Source organism: Neovison vison, chromosome 11 (assembly GCF_020171115.1).
Source record: "Neovison vison isolate M4711 chromosome 11, ASM_NN_V1, whole genome shotgun sequence".
In the NCBI taxonomy this organism is placed as follows: domain Eukaryota; kingdom Metazoa; phylum Chordata; class Mammalia; order Carnivora; family Mustelidae; genus Neogale; species Neogale vison.
In genome coordinates this window covers 139,562,121-139,579,675 of record NC_058101.1, presented here as the reverse complement: position 1 = coordinate 139,579,675, position 17,555 = coordinate 139,562,121, and the positions used below count along the sequence as shown (strand labels likewise).

Below are 17,555 nucleotides of genomic sequence, written 5' to 3'. Positions count from 1 at the left end.
TTCAAGGAGGTAAGCAGCGCCAGATCATGAAGGGTACTATTCATTGGCTCTCTGAAACAGTATGAATTTACTCTGAGTGCAGAGTGCAGTCTTTGAAACAAGGGTTAGCAACTGTTATCTGTGAATACCAGATAGTAATTTTAGGTTTCGCAGGCCATAAGGACTCTTGTTGGAATTTTTCTAATATAGTGTGAAAGTAACAAAAGACAATATGCAAATGTATTAGCATGGCTGTGTTTCCAGTAAAATTTTATTTAGGGGTATTGAAATTTGAATTTCTTAAAATTTTCTTTAATGGCTTCTATTTCTTTTTTCAGACTATTTTTCATTGCTATAAAGAGCATTCATGATTGTTTCCTGGAAAATTTTTATAATAACTTTTAAAATCTTTGTTAGATAATTCCATTATCTGTGTTATATTTGTGTTGATTATTAATCAGTAGCCATCTCCCATGAGATAATCCTCTGTCTTCTCTCATGGGAGTTGTGCTGCATGTTTTGTGTTCCCTATCATGTAGCACATATTTTATGCATAAAAGTGGTCATTAATTACATAAACATGCTGATAAACACAACTGATGTTGAGAGATCTCTCAGGTGATGGGGTTGTAAATGATTTAGAGCACCTCTGAAACAATAAACTCACACCAGTGTGACAGGTTGGGATAAAGGCAAAGGTAGAGAGATGCAAGTAAGTTTTATATAAGATGAAAAAATTCCTGCCATATTTTTTTCCTGCCATATTTTCTTAAAAACTAGGAAGAAAGGTTATATGCAGATCAGAAACACAAGAATTGGTAATTTTGAATGATTAGATAGGCTTATCTCAGACAAATAAGATGAGGACATTTGAGACACCTCATTACCTTATTAAAAGCACTTTTATGTTGAAAGTTAGCATGAGACTAATACTGTTATATGAACAATACTTTCTTTCATGAGTTCAAAAATCGTGTTTAACCTAAGTATACAATATATTTATGTGATGTTTTTACATAGTATAAACAATGTATAAAATTTCTCTCCACGTCATCGTATATTCCATTTCCATCCTTGTTACCAGGTAACCACTGAGGTAGTTCATTGTTTATCCCTCTGAGCTCCTTTGTGTGTGTGTTTGTGTGTGTGTGTATCTGAATAAAGACACATATACCTTTATGTTGCATTTATGTTATGTATCATTTGTTGTATTTATCTTACATGTAAATATCTTCTATAAATCTTTTCATATCTCTACATTAAAAAATTTCCTATATCTTCTTTATAGCTATTTAATAGTCCATTGTATGATCTACATGATTTACTGTTCTCAACATTTTATTTTTTTTTTATTACATTCAGTTAGCCCACATCATTAGTTTTTGAAGTGGTGTTCAATTCATTAGATTCATTAGTTGTGTATAACACTCAGTGCTCATCCCAACACATGCCCACCTTAATACCAATCACCCTGTTACCCAATCCCTTCACCTCCCTCCCCTCTGCAACCCTCAGTTTGTCTCCTGGAGTCCAGAGTCTCTCATGGTTTGTCTCCCTCTCTGATTTCTTCCCGTTCAGTTTTCCTTCCCTTCTCCTGTGGTCCTCTGCCCTATTCCTTATGTTCCACCTATGAGTGAAACCATATAATTGTCTTTCTCTGCTTAACTTATTTCACTTAGCATAATACCCTGCAGTTCCGTCCATGTCAGTGCAAATGGTGGATATTCATCCTTTCTCATGGCTGTTTTTCAACATTTTATTGTGAAAAATTTCAAACATAGCAAACCTGAAATAATTTCACAGTGTACACCATGTACTCTCCATTGAGAGTATGTGATTAATATTTTACTGTGCTTTATATGATCACGTATCTGTCCACCTTAATATCCAACAATTAGTGTATCTTATTTTTTCATGCAGTTTAAAGTTCATTGCAGATGTTGATATACTTTGTCCTAAGTACTTCATAGTATACATATCATTAAATAGAGTTCAATATTTGTTTAGAAGTTTGTTTTTTTAATATTAAATTTACATATAATGAAATGCATATATTTTAAAAGTACATTTGCTGAGTTATTTTTTATTTGTTTTTAAAGAGAGAGTACATTCATACATGAGCAGTGAGGAAGAGCAGAGAGAGAGGGAGAGAGAGAGAGAAACTTAAGCAGGCTGCTTGACAGCACAGAGCCTGACACAGGGCTTGATCTCATGATCCTGACATGAGGACCTAAGCCGAAATCAAGAGTCAGACGCTTAGCTAACTGAACCACCTAGGTGCCCCCATTTGTTGAGTTTTAACACATGCCTACACCTACATAACCCACACTCCTTTCAAAATATAGAACATCACCATCTTCCCAAACAAAAGTTTCATTCCTCTTCCCAGTCAGTTTCTGCTTCTAGTCTCCCAGAGGGGACTTTTCTCCAAATTTTTTCTATCTTAAATTAACTTTCTCTGTTTTGGAATTTAATTTAAACAGACTAAGAATTTTTAATTTTTGTGTGTTTAGCTTGTTTAATAACTTATCATAATGATTTATGAGATTCAGCTGCGTTGTGATTATCAAGTTTGTTCCTTTTAAAACATTATTTAAAATTTACTCTGGAAGAGATTATGCTGAGTGAAATAAGTCAAGCAGAGAGAGTCAATTATCATATGGTTTCACTTATTTGTGGAGCATAACAAATAGCATGGAGGACAAGGGGTGTTAGAGAGGGGAAGGGAGTTGGGGTAAATTGGAAGGGGACTCTGAAAAACAGTCTGAGGGGTTTGAAGTGGCGGAGGGGTGGGAGGTTGGGGTACCAGGTGGTGGGTATTATAGAGGGCACGGCTTGCATGGAGCACTGGGTGTGGTGAAAAAATAATGAATACTGTTTTTCTGAAAATAAATAAATTGAAAAAAAAATAAAAAATAAATAAAATAAAAAAAATTTACTCTGTTACTGATAGTCACTTCTATTTTATTTACTTATTTTTTTTACTCAGTGTTAGTTGATATATCTTTATCCACTCCCCCCTCCCTTTTAGTCTCTTTGTGTCTATATATTTAAAATAGGTTTCTTATAGGCAGCATATGTTGGGTTTGCTTCTCTTAATCTACTCTTTAACTTGGTTGTTGAGACCATTTGTATTTAATGTGATTGTTAATATGGTCAAATCTAAAAATGTCATTTTGCTGTTTATTTTTTGTTTGTCTTATCCATTCTTTGTTTCCTTTCCCCTTTTGTTTTACTTTCTTTGGGATTATCTTTATGATTCTATTTTGTCTGTTATTGGCTTATTAACTGCAGTTTATTGTTCTGTTATTTTTGTGTTTAATTTAGAGTTCATAGCACACATCTTTTAACTTATGACACAGTCTATCTTCCAGCAATTGATTACACTTCACATGTAGTATAAGACCCTTAAAATTGTATACTTAGATTTATTCCCTTCCAGTCATTGTGCCATTGCTTTTGGGTTTTTTCCTAACTTATGCTATAAACCCCACAATACATTATGATCATTTCTCCTTGAAGGAACTTTAAATAGTAAGAGAAAAAGCCTTTTGTATCTACCCACATAGTTACTGTTTCCAGTGGTCTTCATGATATTTGTGTGAATCACATTTCCATGTGGTACCATTTTTCTTGTGCCTGAAGGACTTTCTTGAACATTTCTTGTAATGTAGTCCTGCTGGCGAGGAGATCTTTAAGCTTTTGTATGTCTGTAAAAATGTTTATTTTGCCTTACTTTTGCACAGGTATTTTTTCTGAATATTTTTTCCTTTATAACTTTATTGATATTGTACCATTGTCTTCTAGTTTGCATTTATTGTGACAAGAATCTTTTGTCATCCTTATTATTCCTCTGTATGTAATGTGTCTTATTTCTTCTGGGTAATTTTAAACTTTTCCCCTAAGCTAGTAAGTTTCATTATGATGCGCCTTGGTGACATTTTCTTCATGTTTCTTTTGCTTGGGTTTTGTTGGGCTTCTTGAAATTGTGGGTAGTTTTCATCAAATTTGGATAAATTTTTGCTATTTTTTTCCAACTCTTTTTGTCTTCTTTTCTAGAAGTTTATATGTATCTTGTTAATGTTTTTCTTTTCTCTAATTATCATCAGTTCTTTCTCTAGCTTATTGAACATATAGAATTCACTTATAATGACTGTTATAAATGCCCTGTCTACTAATTAAATCAGTCTGTCATTTTTAGGTTAATATTAATTGACTTTTCCCTTCTTTATTAAAAGTTGAATTCTTTTGCTTCTGTGCATGCTTGATCATTCTTTGGAAGCCATACCATGAATTTTACGTAAATGGGTGGCTATATGTTTTTGTATTCCTATAAATGTTCTTGATTTTTGTTCTGGGACACAGTTCAGTTACTTTTAAAAAGCTTCACACTTTTAGGTCTTGCTTTTAAGCTTTTTAGGTTGGGTGGTGCAGTCAGTTAAGCATCCAACTCTAGGTTTCAGCTCAGGTCATGATCTCAGGGTCCTGGCATCGAGCCTCATGTTGGGCTCTGTGCTTAGTGGGTAGTCTGCTTGAGATTCTCTCTCTTTCTCTTTCTGCCCCTCCTGCTCATGCTGTTGTCTCTCTCTCTTAAAATCTTAAAAAATCTTAAAAAAAAAAAAAAAAGAGGCTTTATTAAATGGGACCCCTGGCTAATCTGTCCCCTTTCACTGAATCTAAAACCTCTCTGAGTAATCTACCTAATGACTGGTGAATCAGAGGACATTTCTTTTCTGGCTGGTGGGAAGAGGAATAGTTTTGACCTACCTTGCTTGAACTCCAGGTATTATTCCCTCTACTCCCTTTGGGTCTCTTACCTAGACCATAGTAATTTCCCATGTGTGTGATGATCAGTATTTAGCTTAAGACTCCAAGAAGACTCTGAGTTCTATTTGTATAGCTTTCTACTCTTCTGTATTCTGTTCTGCCAACATTAACCACTTTTGCCTCCAAGACTTCCAATTTCTGTCACCTCTGCTCAGAGAGACCATCGGCTCTACCTGGTTTTCCCTCCCTGTATCAAAGGGAACTAAGTTAATATCATTTCATAAGGATATTTAGTTTCTCCAGTTGTATTTGTTAAAGAGACATCCCATTCTCCACTATACTGTTTTGATACCTCTGTCAAATATCACATGTCTGTAAGTTATGGGTCTATTTCTGGGTTTTCTACTTTTTAACTATCCTTTTAAAGGTTGATTCCCTACTGGGAATCATTTTTCCTTTATGAAACTGAATATCACCTGCTAATTTGCAGATACTTACTTTCAAAGAACTAGTATATGTAGATTTGAATCAACATTTTGTATTTAGTTACCATGAAAATTTTATATGACTTATAGGGCAGCCCGATTGGGGCCCCTCTCACTCTTTTTTTTTTTTTTTTTAAACATCTTATTTATTTATTTATTTATTTGAAGATTTTATTTATTTATTTGAGAGAGAGAGACAGTGAGAGAGAGCATGAGCGAGGAGAAGGTCAGAGAGCGAAGCAGACTCCCCATGGAGCTGGGAGCCTGATGTGGGACTCGATCCCGGGACTCCAGGATCACGCCCTGAGCCGAAGGCAGTCGTCCAACCAACTGAGCCACCCAGGCGTCCCAATTTATTTATTTATTTGACAGATCACAAGTAGGCAGAGAGGCAGGCTGAGAGAGGGAGAGGAGGAAGCAGGCTCCCTGCTGAGCAGAGAGCCCGATGTAGGGCATGATCCCAGGACCTTGGTACCATGACCCTTGCTGGAGGCAGACTTTAACCCACTGAGCCACCCAGGCACCCCTCCCTCTCACTCTTGAGAGCTTTTTCTATATCTTCACTTAATAAACTTCTATTGCTTTTCTCACCACAAAAATTTTTATATGACTTATTTGTGCTGTAATATGTGAGATTGCACCTTGTCTATACTGCTAAGTACTTAGATATTTTGTGTGTTATTCCAAAAGGTTCTAAAGACTCGAATTACAATAGATAATTTCCCGTTTTTTACTCTGCTAAATTTTATTTTAATAGTTCCCCCGGAATTATTATTGCCAAAAAAGGGCAATGTCAGTTGCCTAGTTATGATATGTAAGCTAAACTAAACAAATTTTTTAAGAAATATTCTTCTCTACCTTTAAACCATATGGACAATTATTTTACAACTTTTTTCCTATTTTCTTTAAGTAAATTTATAGAAACAAATATTAATTTATATTTCTTCTCTTTGTACACTCCAAATTATTGTTTGTCTTAGTTTTCAAAAATTTGCTCAAATCAAAATTTTACCGAAGTATAATTTTTCTATTTTTATATTCCTTGAAACTAATTCATAAATATTTTATTATTTTTTATTGAAGCATAGTTAACATGCATTAATATAATACTTTTGTTTAGCCTTCACATATTTGTGTTTTTTAGTTTTCTTATGCTTCAAGAAAATGAAACAAAACAATTTTCTTTTGCTTGATTTTTAGTTTCATACTGTTGTGTTTGGAAAAAGGTGCTTGCTTGATATGATTTCAGTTTTCTTTCCTTTTTTAAAAAAGATTATTTAATTGACAGACAGAAAGAGAGAGACAGCAAAAGAGGGAATACAAGCAGAGGGAGAGGAAGAAGCAAGCTTGATGCAGGGCTCAGTTTCAGGACCTGGGATCATGACCTGAGCGAACCAGGCACCCCACGATTTCAGTTTTCTTAAATTGAGATTCGTTTTGTGGCTTTTGTATAATCCATCCTGGAGAATGTTTCATGCGCCCCTGGGAAGAATATGTATTCTGCTGGTTTGGGATGGAATGTTTTGTATATATCTATTAAGTCCACCTGGTCTAATGTCTTTTTTAAGGCCAATGTTTCCCTATTGATTTTCTATCTAGATGATCTATTCATTGATGAAAGTAGAATATTAAAGTCCCCTGCCGTTACTGTATTACCATCACTTTCTCTCTTTATGTTTGTTAGTATTTGCTTTATGTATTTACATGCTCCTAGGTTGGATTCATTAATGTTTATCCTCTTCTTCGATGTGTATAATCATTTTGTAATACCTTCATTGTCACTTGTTACAGTCTTTCTTTTTTTTTTTAAGATTTTATTTATTTGTTTGATAGAGAGAGAGAATGCAAGTAGGCAGAGGCAGGCAGAGAGAGACAGGGAAGCAGGCTCCCTGCTGAGCAGAGAGCCCAATGCGGGACTCGATCCCAGGACCCTGAGATCATGACCTGAGCCGAAGGCATTGGCTTTAACCCACTGAGCTACCCAGTGCCCCGAGTCTTTCTTTTAAATCTGTTTGTTTTTTTTCCTACTATATATATTGCCACCTAGGCTTTCTTTATGTTTTTCATTTGCATGGAATATCTTTTTCCATCCCTTCACTTTACTTGTCTGTGTGTGTCTTTAGGTCTTAAAGTGAATTTCTTGTAGGCAGCATGTAAATGGACCTTGTTTTTTTATCCATTCAACCACCCTATGTCTTTTGTTTGAAGTGTTTAGGTTATTTACATTAAAAATAGTTACTGATAGATATGTACTTATTGCCATTTACTTTATTGTTTTCTGTAGTTTGTAGTTCTTCTGTGTTACTGTTTTCTTCTTTTTCTCTTTCCCCTTCTGCTTTGGTGACTTCCCTTAGTATTATGTTTGTATTCCTTTCTCTTTATTTTTTCTGTATAGGTATTTGGTTTATGGGTACCATGAGGTTCATATTATAACATCCTATATATCTAGAAGTCTATTTTAAGTTGAAGGTTCAAGCACATTCTCAAAGCACTGCATTTTTATCCCCTTCCCCAACAACATGATTGTAATATTCTTATCTTTTTTAAAACTTCACATTAGATATGAGGGTGGTTGATCCATGACCTTTGTTTTACGTTTACCTTTTATCAGTAAGACTTATTCTTTCATAATTTTCTCATTTCTAGTTATAGTCTTTTCTTTTTTGTTTAATGAAATCCTTTCAACATATTTTGGAGAGCCAGTTTGGCATTGATGAACTCCTTTTAGCTTTTGCTTGTCTGGGAAACTGTATCTTCCTTCAGCTCTGAATGATAACTTTGTCAGGGAGAGTATTCTTGTTTATAAGTGGTTTTCCTTTCAGGACTTTGAGTATATCATGCCACTATCTTCTGGGCCTGTAAAGTTTCTGCTGAAAAATTAGTTGTTTTTCTCTTGCTGCTTTAAAGATTCTCTCTATTTTTAATTGTCAGTGCATTGTAATATGTTTTGGTGTAGGTCTTTTTGGGTTTGTTTTGTTTGGAACTCTCCTTACTGGAGAGTATATTTTACATTGGCTGGATTAGGGAAGTTTTTAGCGATTATTTCTTCAGATAGGTGTTCTGTTCCTTTCTCTCTTTTCCTTCTGGGACCCTATAATGCACTTGATGTTGTCCCAAGGGTCCCTTAAACTATTCTCATTTTAAAAAAAAATTTTTTTTAAAGATTTTATTTATTTATTTGACAGAGATCACAAATAGGCAGAGAGGCAGGCATTGAGGGAGAGGGGGAAGCAGGCTCCCCGCCAAGCAGAGAGCCTGATGTGGGGCTCGATTGCAGGACCCCAAGACTACAATGTGAGCTGAAGTCTGAGGCTTTAACCACTGATGCTCCAAACTTCTCATTTTTAAAAATTCTTTTTTCTTATTGCTGTTCTGATTGGGTAATTGCCACTACACTGCTTTCCAGATTATTGATCCTTTCTTCTATATCATCTAATCTGCTATTGATTCCCTCTAGTTTATTTTATTTATTTTTTTTAAAGATTTTGTTTATTTATTTGACAGAGAGAGATCACAAGTAGGCAGAGAGGCAGGCAGAGAGAGGAGGAAGCAGGCTCCCTGCAGAGCAGAGAGCGCAATGTGGGGCTCGATCCCAGGACCCTGGGATATGACCTGAACTGAAGGCAGAGGCTTTAACCCACTGAGCCACCCAGGTGCCCCTCTAGTTTACTTTTTATTTCAGTTATTGTATTCTTTAGCTCTGATTGGTTCTTTTTATATTTTCAATCTCTTTGATGAAGTTCTTACCCTGTTCTTTTCTTCTGAGTTCAGTAAACATCTTTATGACCATTACTTTGAATTCTTTATCTGGTAGATTCTTGTCTCCATTTCATTTAGTTCTTTTTCTAAGGTTTTGTTTTGTTCTTTCATTTGGAACATATTTCTCTGTTTCCTTATTTTGCCTCTCTCTGTTTCTGTGTATTAGGTAGATTAGTTATACCTCCAGATTTTGAAGGAATGGCTTTATGCAGAAAGGGCCTAGTAGCACAAACTCCCATGGTCACCTGAACCAGGTTCCCATGAGTGTTCCTTATGGTGGGTGGGGGCTGCTTGTACCCTTCTCTTGTAGCTTGGTCAAGATTATTGCAGAATCACTGGTTTATGCAGCTGTCTGTGAGGTCTGACTCTCACTTCTGCATGTATACTGCTAAGTGGGGCTGGCCCTCAGTGTGAATTGTTGTGAGATCTGGCTGCAACTTTCTAAGTGTTCTAATAGTAAGGACCGACCCCCCAGATTGGGCTCACTTAGGAGGTGAGCCTGAGGTGCTGCCTGATGGTGCCCTTTGGGAGTAATTGGAGAAGGAATTGCTTGGGAGGGGCTCCTGACCAACTTAAAGGCGTGTTAGGGAAGGGACTCTGGGCCTGGGTGGATAGGTTGTTTGGGGCAAATCCACAGGGAAATGCCAGGATAGAACTGGTGGTGCTAGCACTTTAAGTGGAGAGTGTCAGAAATGGCACCTATCACGGGAACCTTAGTGACTCAGTAGACTGAGTGTCCAACTCTTGTTTTTGGCTCAGGTTATGATCCTGGGTAGTAGAGTCAAGCCGTACATTGGGCTGTGCACTCAGGGCTGAGTCTGCTGAGTCTCCTTGGGATACTCTTTCTCCCTCTGCACCTCCCCTGCTTGCACTCTCTAAATGAATGAATGAATTAAATAATAACTATCTTAAAGAAAAAAAGGAAATAAAAGAAGGAAGATAGAAATAAATAAATTAAATAAATAAGTAAATGGTACCCATCAATGCTGGGTCAGCTAGGTAGAAGGAAGATATGAAAAACTGTACACATTAGCACTTACATCCATGGTGAACTTTTCCAACAGATCCCTGCCCCTCTGACAGTTAGTCAGTGGATTTCCTTCACTTGTAGCCCAGATAGTTTTCAAACAGCTACACTGTGTTGGAGTCAGTGACATTGTGCATATGCTCTTTAAGAGTAGAGTTGCTGTTTTTTTCTGTTCTCTGGCTCTCCCAAACATAAGCAAGCATCCTTGGTCTTCAAAGCAAATGTTATAGGTTCTTGTCTTTCTGATGCAGGTCCCCTCGGCTGTGGAACCTCATTTGGGGCTCAGACCCCTCAGTCCTCAGGAAGGGCCTCTGTAGTTGTGATATCACTCACTTGTGGGTCACTGTGCCAGGGATGTGGGCCCTGACTAAATTGTGTCTCCACTCTCTAATAATCTCAATGTGGCTTTTTCTTCATATTTTTCGTTCTACATGATCTGTTCTGCTAGTCTTTATTTCATTCTCAGAGGTAGTTGTTCTATATATAGTTGTATATTCTGGTGTATCCACAACAGGAGTTGGGTTTTTAGGGTGCCTGGGTGGCTCAGACAGCTAGGCATCTGCCTTCAGAAGTCATGGTCCTGGCATCAAGCCCAGCATTGGGCTCCCTGCTCAGAGGGGAGTCTGCTTGTTTCTCTTCTCCTCCCTCCTTGTGCTATCTCTGTCTCTCTAAAATAAATAAATAAAATCTTTTTTTGTTGTTGTTGTTGTTAAGAGGATTTGGGTTCTTGATCTTCCTACTCTGCCATATTGATTCTGCTCCCTCACAATATTTTTAAAAGATTTTATTCATTTTTTTGAGGGGGGGTACAGAGGGAGAAGGAGAGAAACCCAAACAGACTCGTCTCTGAGCCCAGAGCCAACAAAGGGCTTGATCTCATGGCCCTGAGCTGAAATCCAGAGTCAGATGCTTAACCAACTGAGCCCCCCATAAGTATTTTAAAAGGCATTTGTCCATATTTTTACTACTAATATTAGTAATATCATTCATCATTCATTCTATCATTTTCTGAAAGTCTTTTATTTTTAAAAAATTTTTTAAAAGATTATTTGAGTGAGAAAGAGAGAGCAAGCAGGGGAAGGGCCAGAGGGAGAGATGCAAACTGCCCACTGAGCGCAAAGCCTGACCTGGGCTCCGTCTCTTGACCTCAAAATCATGACCTGAGCCAAAATCAAGAGTCAGATGCTTGCTTCTTCCTAGGAACATCTCCTAAGGCAAGGGAAGCAATAGCAAAAGTGAACCACTGGGATTTTTATCAAGATAAAAAGCTTTTGCACAGCAAAGGAAACACTCAACAAAACCAAGAAGCAACCGACAGAATGGGAGAAGATATTTGCAAATGACATATCAAATAAAGGGCTAGTATCCAAAATCCATAAAGAACTTACCAACCTCAACACCCAAAGAACAAATAATCCAATCAAGAAATGGGCACAAGTGTATGTGAACAGATACTTCTGCAAAGAAGACACCCAAATGGCCAACAGACACGTGAAAAAGTGCTCAACATCACTCAGCATCAGGGAAATACAAATCAAAACCACAGTGAGATACCACCTCACGCCAGTCAGAGTGGCTAAAATTAACCAGTCAGGAACCAACAGGTGTTGGCAAGGTTGCAGAGAAAGGGGAGCCCTCCTATACTGTTGGTAGGAATGCAAGCTTGTGCAGCCACTCTGGAAAACAGTATAGAGGTTCCTCAAAAAGTTGAAAATAGACCTACCCTATGATCCAGCAATTGTTTATGGGGTATTTACCCTAAAGATACAAATGTAGTGATCTGAAGGGGCACGTGCGCCTCAATGTTTATAGCAGCAATGTCCACAATAACGAAACTATGAAAGAGCCTAGATGTTCATCAACAGATGAATGGATAAAGAAGATGTGTATAGACAATGGTATAGACAATGGAATATTATGCAGCCTAATTGGGCTATGACGCTAAGCGAAGTAAGTCAATCAGAGAAAGACAATTATCATAAGATCTCACTGATATGAGGAATTTGAGAAACAAGACTGAGGATCATAAGGGAAGGGAGGGAAAAATGAAACAAAACCAGAGAGGGAGACAAACTATAAGAGACTCTTTAAAAAATTTTTTTATTTTTTCAGTGTTTTAAGAATCATTATTTATGCACCACACCCAGGGCTTCATGTAATATAAGAGACTCTTAATCATGGAAAACAAACTGAGGGTTGCTGGAGGGAAGGGGGATGGGCGGGTTGGGATGGCTGGGTGGTTGACATTGGTGAGGGTATGTGCTGTGGTGAGTGCTGTGAATTGTGTAAGACTGATGAATGATTCACAGATCAGTACCCCTGAAACAAATAATACATTATATGTTAATAGGGGAAAAAAAAAAGAAATTCTTATATACAACCAAAAAAAAGAGAGAGAGAGAGAAAAATGCTTAACCAACTGAGCCACCACGTGCCCCTGAAAGTATTTTAAAACATCATCAGCATAGGGGCGCCTGGTTGGCTCAGTTGGTTAAGCAAATGCCTTCAGCTCAGTTCATGATCCCGGTGTCCCAGGATCAGGTCCCATGTCGGGCTCCCAGATCCGCGGGGAGTCTGCTTCTTCCTCTGACCTTCTCCCCTCTCATGCTCTCTCTGTCTCTCTCTCTCAAATAAATAAAATCTCAAAAAAAAAATCAGCATATGTTTAAATCTGCTTTATAATACAGTGATAGTATTATATCCTGTCAGTGAAATTTGTTTTTTTGTTTTTTATTATAGAACATACAGTGGGAGAAGTTATTAAATTAGATCCTGGTGGATCTCCAAGAAAAGTGTGGGGGAGAAGCCCTACAGATTCAGTTCTAAAGATACTTGGAGAAGCTGAACTACAACTTCAGACAGAGCTATTGGAAAACACAACCATTACAAGTGGTAAGCAGAAACAAGTTGTTTTTCTATAATAGAAGTAATGTTATTAAAATTTAAATTATAGGGACACTTGAGTAGCTCAGTCAGTTAAGCATCTGCCTTTGGCTCAGGTCATTATCCCAGGGTCCTGGGATGGAGCCCCACATCAGGCTCCCTGCTTCTCCCTCTGCTATTCTCCCTGCTTGTGCTTTCTCTCTCTCTGTCAAATAATTAAATAAAATCTTTTTTAAAAATTTCAAATTGTATTTTTAAGATATGATTACTTTAAGTGATGATATTTTTGTCATAATAATTTTCTAGTTAGGTGGAAAATAGTTGTATTCTGAGGAGTTGTCTCAAAATTGTAGTCTTGAATTTTGACCTGACATAACCTGGATGGGATCTTAAAAGGAAATGGAAGTCTGTTTAGGGTGGGACAGAAAAGCAGAACAGTCAAAACATCATTTTACATGAAGAAAGATACAGGAGCAATGCATGTGGATTCTGGAATTAGGTTAAATAAAGATATCTGTAGTAGCTATGACTGACAACTGAAGACTGGGGATGTTGAATTGTGAAGCAGGAGGAAAACATTTGTATTCCGTAAGTATTATGGGTCTTGGTATTACAGCTATGCATATGAAGATTGTCCATGTATAAAACAGGTGTTTTCAGACTTTAAACCTTATTCAAATGAGGGGCTGAATATGGTTTTTCTTTTTTCAGAATTTGTGTCTAGACATGAAAGTGTGTCACTCCTGTGTTCTCTCTCAGTCTCTTTTTCCCTCTTAACTGTCTCTGTCAACTTTGTGCATACTTTTATCCTTGCCTTTTTCATGCAATATTACCACTTACTTTTTTCATTTGTACCTGTCCTCTGAGAGCAAGGATGATCTCTTTACTCTTTATAGCTTTACTGCTTAACACATAGTAGTAGGAACAGCTAATTAGTGTTCCATAAATAGTTGGTAAATTGAAGTTAAAAAAAGACAAGTCATAAATTACTTCTCAGTTCCAGTTCTCTGAAGATGGATTATTTAAATATGGAGAATATTGAATATAGAGAATTCTCTGAATTAGAGTGATGCTCACATTGGAACTGACAAAAAAAATAACATAGGAGGTAAGGTTATTCACAGTGTATTTAAAGAAATTAGCCAGGTACCAATATGCTAGTGAGATAAACCTGAACACATGTTATTAAAGTGTAAAAAGTAGACTTATTTTCTTTACCTTTTTTTTTTTTTTACTATTTTGATCATTCTAGCACTTTCTTTAGAAAAAAGCAATTTGAAAAGAAATTGTATATATAATTACATGTTTGAAGAAAGGGTAAGTACACAAAATATGTGTATTTGTAATTGTTCACAGTCTTGTGTTTGGAAATTGTGCAGTTGTATGCTAGACACTGATCAAAAACAAAAATACTAGTAACAATATTCTTATATCTTAGTCTGATCCTATTGTCAAAATGCCCGAGGCTTTATTCAGGACAAAGAATGCCTCTGGGCTAAAACATTTTCAAAAATAATGATAAAAAATTGAGATTATTTTGTAATCTGAAAGTTCTTTATATGTTTATCCTCATTAGAACTCTTACTTTAAAAACATTAGATACTGATTTCTTTTATGTAAAACCATTATTGCTTAATGTATGTAATTTGGTATATAATAATACCTAGGCAGTGTGAAGGCAGGTCTTCTCCATTTTTAAATAATCCATCTTCAGAGAATTGGAACTGAGAAGTAATTTATGATTTGTCTTAACTTTTTTTAAACTTCAATTTATCGAATATTTATAGAACACTAATTAGCTATTCCTGCTCCCATGTGTTAAGCGGTAAAGCTACAAAGAGTAAAATGATCATCCTTGCTCTCAGAGGACAGATACAAATGAAAACAAGTAAGTGGCAATATTGCATGAAAAAGTCAGGGATAAAAGTATGCACAAAGTTAAGAGATAGTGTAGAGATGTTTAACTTTATCTTGGATACTTAAAGACTTCTTAGAGTTGTCATCTGTCCTCTTTAATTTTTTCCCTAGCTATATTTACTTAGAATATGCTCTGTGCTGGGATTTTAACACAAGTCAAAGTTTCTTATCACCTAGAAATCATACGTGACAAAGTCTATGTTGGAAGTGTTGTATGTGTAATGGTATGGAGCCACAGATTAGGAGGCTTTACGTTGTACGTTGTAATTTTGTTAAGGATGATAAGGCCCTTTGGATCAGAGAAAGCCGCAGAGAGGGCAAGTGATTTGAGCTAGGCCAAAAATAAAAAAAGAGCTCGATGGGTAAATAAGGAAGAGAATGAAGTTCCAGGGAATACACAATCCCAGTATATGCAAAGAGAAAAGGGGTTTATTTAATATGTATGTGGGAGCAACTTCATGCTGTGGAAGGAGAATGGGCTCTGGTCCAATTCTGGTTCAGTCACTTGCCCAGTGACAAGTTCCACTGACTTTGACATTCAGTTTCTCCATGTGTAGGATAGAAACACTGTTATTAAGGGTTGTTTTGTGGATTTAGTGAGGAACATAAAGGACCTGCAGTGTTCTCTAGTCTTCCAATCTTTATGCCACTTTCTCATCAATTTGATTATCTTAAGTTCTGTTTGTAATAGAAGGGCTCCTGTGAACAATATGACCAGAGATTTTGTGTGTTTATAGCAGTTTGTCTTGAGACTTTCTTCCTTTTTCTTTTTTAAGATTTATGTATTTATTATTTGAAAGTGTGCGATGGGGATGGAGAGAATCTCAAGCAGCCTTTTCACTGAGCACTAACCACCCAAATGCAGGGCTCAGTCTCGTGACCCTGAGATCATGACCCAGAGCCCAAATCAAGAATTGGATGCCTGATTGAGACACCCAGGTTCCCCTTAAGACTTTATTTTTGAAGGTCAGTTGGAATATAAATCCTTGGCCTACATTGCTATCCCTTGAATGTCTTATTATATAAAACTCCATTTTATTCTGTCAGAAATCTGATGACAATCTTATTTTCTTTTTGCCTGGATACTCAAAGAATATCTTTTTCCTTAAAATTTTTTTGAAATATTTTTTTCTAGTAGTTTTTAAAAATACATTTTTCTAGTAGGTGCTGTGGTTTTTTCCCCCTAATAGTTACTTTTGTTTTAGAGTAATCTGGGATTCATAGCAATATTGAATAGACAGTACAGTTTCAGTACATCCCTTCCTCTAATGTATGCTCAGCCTCCCAGCCATCAGTATCCCTTCTCCAAAGTGGTTACAATTGGTGAACCAACATTGACACATTATGATCACCCCAAATCCATGGTGGACATTAAAGTACACTCTTGATGTTATATTTTTCATGGATTTTGACAATATGTAGTGATACATACCACTATTATCATACAAAACAGTTTACTGCCCTAAAAAAATCCCTGTGTTCTACCTATTTATTCATCCCTCCTTTAGAACTCCTAGCAACCACCAATCTTTATACTATCTCATTAGTTTTGCCTTTTCTAGAATGTCATGGTTGGAATCATACAATATGTAGTCTTTTCAGACTGGCTTCTATGGTTAGTAATATGCATTTTACCTTTTCCCCATGTCTTTTCATCATATGATACCTCATTTATTTTTAATGCTAAATAATATTACATTGTAGAGATATACCATAATTTGTTTGGGTTTTTTTAAGATTTTACTTATTATTTGACAGAGATCACAACGAGTAGGCAGAGAGGCAGGCAGAGAGAGAAAGGAGGAAGGGGCTCCCCGCTTAGCAAAGAGCCTGATGTGGAGCTTGATCCTAAAACCCTGGGATCACGACCTGAGCCGAAGGCAGAGGCTTTATTTAACCCACTGAGCCACCCAGGTGCCCCTTTAGTCCATTTTTAAATTGGATTGTTCAGGGTTTTTTAATTGTGAAGCTGTAAGAGTTTTTTGTATGTTTTGGTTAACAGTGCTTTAAGTCTTTGCCTTTTGCAGATATTTTCTTCTAGTCTGTGGCTTATCTTCTCATTTTCTTGATAGTGTCTTTCATAGAGCAGAAATTTTAAATTTTAGTAAAGTCCAGCTTATTAATTCTGTTTTTGGTGGATCATGCCTTTGGTGGTATATCTAAAAAGTCATTGCCAAACTCAAGGTCATCTGGATTTTCTTCTCTAATGTTATAATTTTGTGTTTTACATCTACGTCTTTGTTCGATTTTGAGTTCATTTTTGAGAATGGTGTAAGGTCTGTGTCTAGATAATGTGTTTGGGGAAAAGGAGCTGGGATGTCCAGATGTTCCAGTACTATTGAATTGCCTTTGCTTTTTTGTTAAAGATCAGTTGACCATATTTATATAGGTCTGTTTCTGACCTATGTTCTGTTTCATTGATCTATTTGTTCTTTAACTATTACCATGCTGTCTTGATTTCTGTACCTTTATACTAAGTCTTAGAGTTGGGTAGTGTCATTCCTTTAACTGTGTTCTCCTTCAATATTGTGTTGGCTTCTCTGGGTCTTTTGTCTCTTCATATAAACTTTTAGAATCAGTTTGTTGATACTTACAAAATAACTTGCTGGGATTTTGACTGAGATTGCACTGAATCCGTAGATCAGAGTGGGAAGGACTGACATCTTGACAGTATTGCGTCTTCCTATCCACGAACATGGAATATCTCTTTACCTAATTCTTCATTCCTGGGGACCTGG

General features: G+C 36.6%; 1 protein-coding gene across 6 annotated transcripts in view; it reads left to right on the top strand.

Annotated features, from left to right (window-relative positions):
• Positions 1–17,555, top strand: part of NEK1 (NIMA related kinase 1) — a 218,471-nt gene that overhangs the window by 138,367 nt on the left and 62,549 nt on the right. For 5 of the 6 annotated variants that reach the window (XM_044224829.1, XM_044224832.1, XM_044224827.1 and 2 more), the window contains one exon: positions 12,757–12,909. In XM_044224829.1, the coding sequence (XP_044080764.1) occupies positions 12,757–12,909 (153 nt within the window). Of the gene's footprint in view, positions 1–12,756; positions 12,910–17,555 lie in introns of those variants that run through there. The other variant, XM_044224833.1, reaches the window with a different exon arrangement.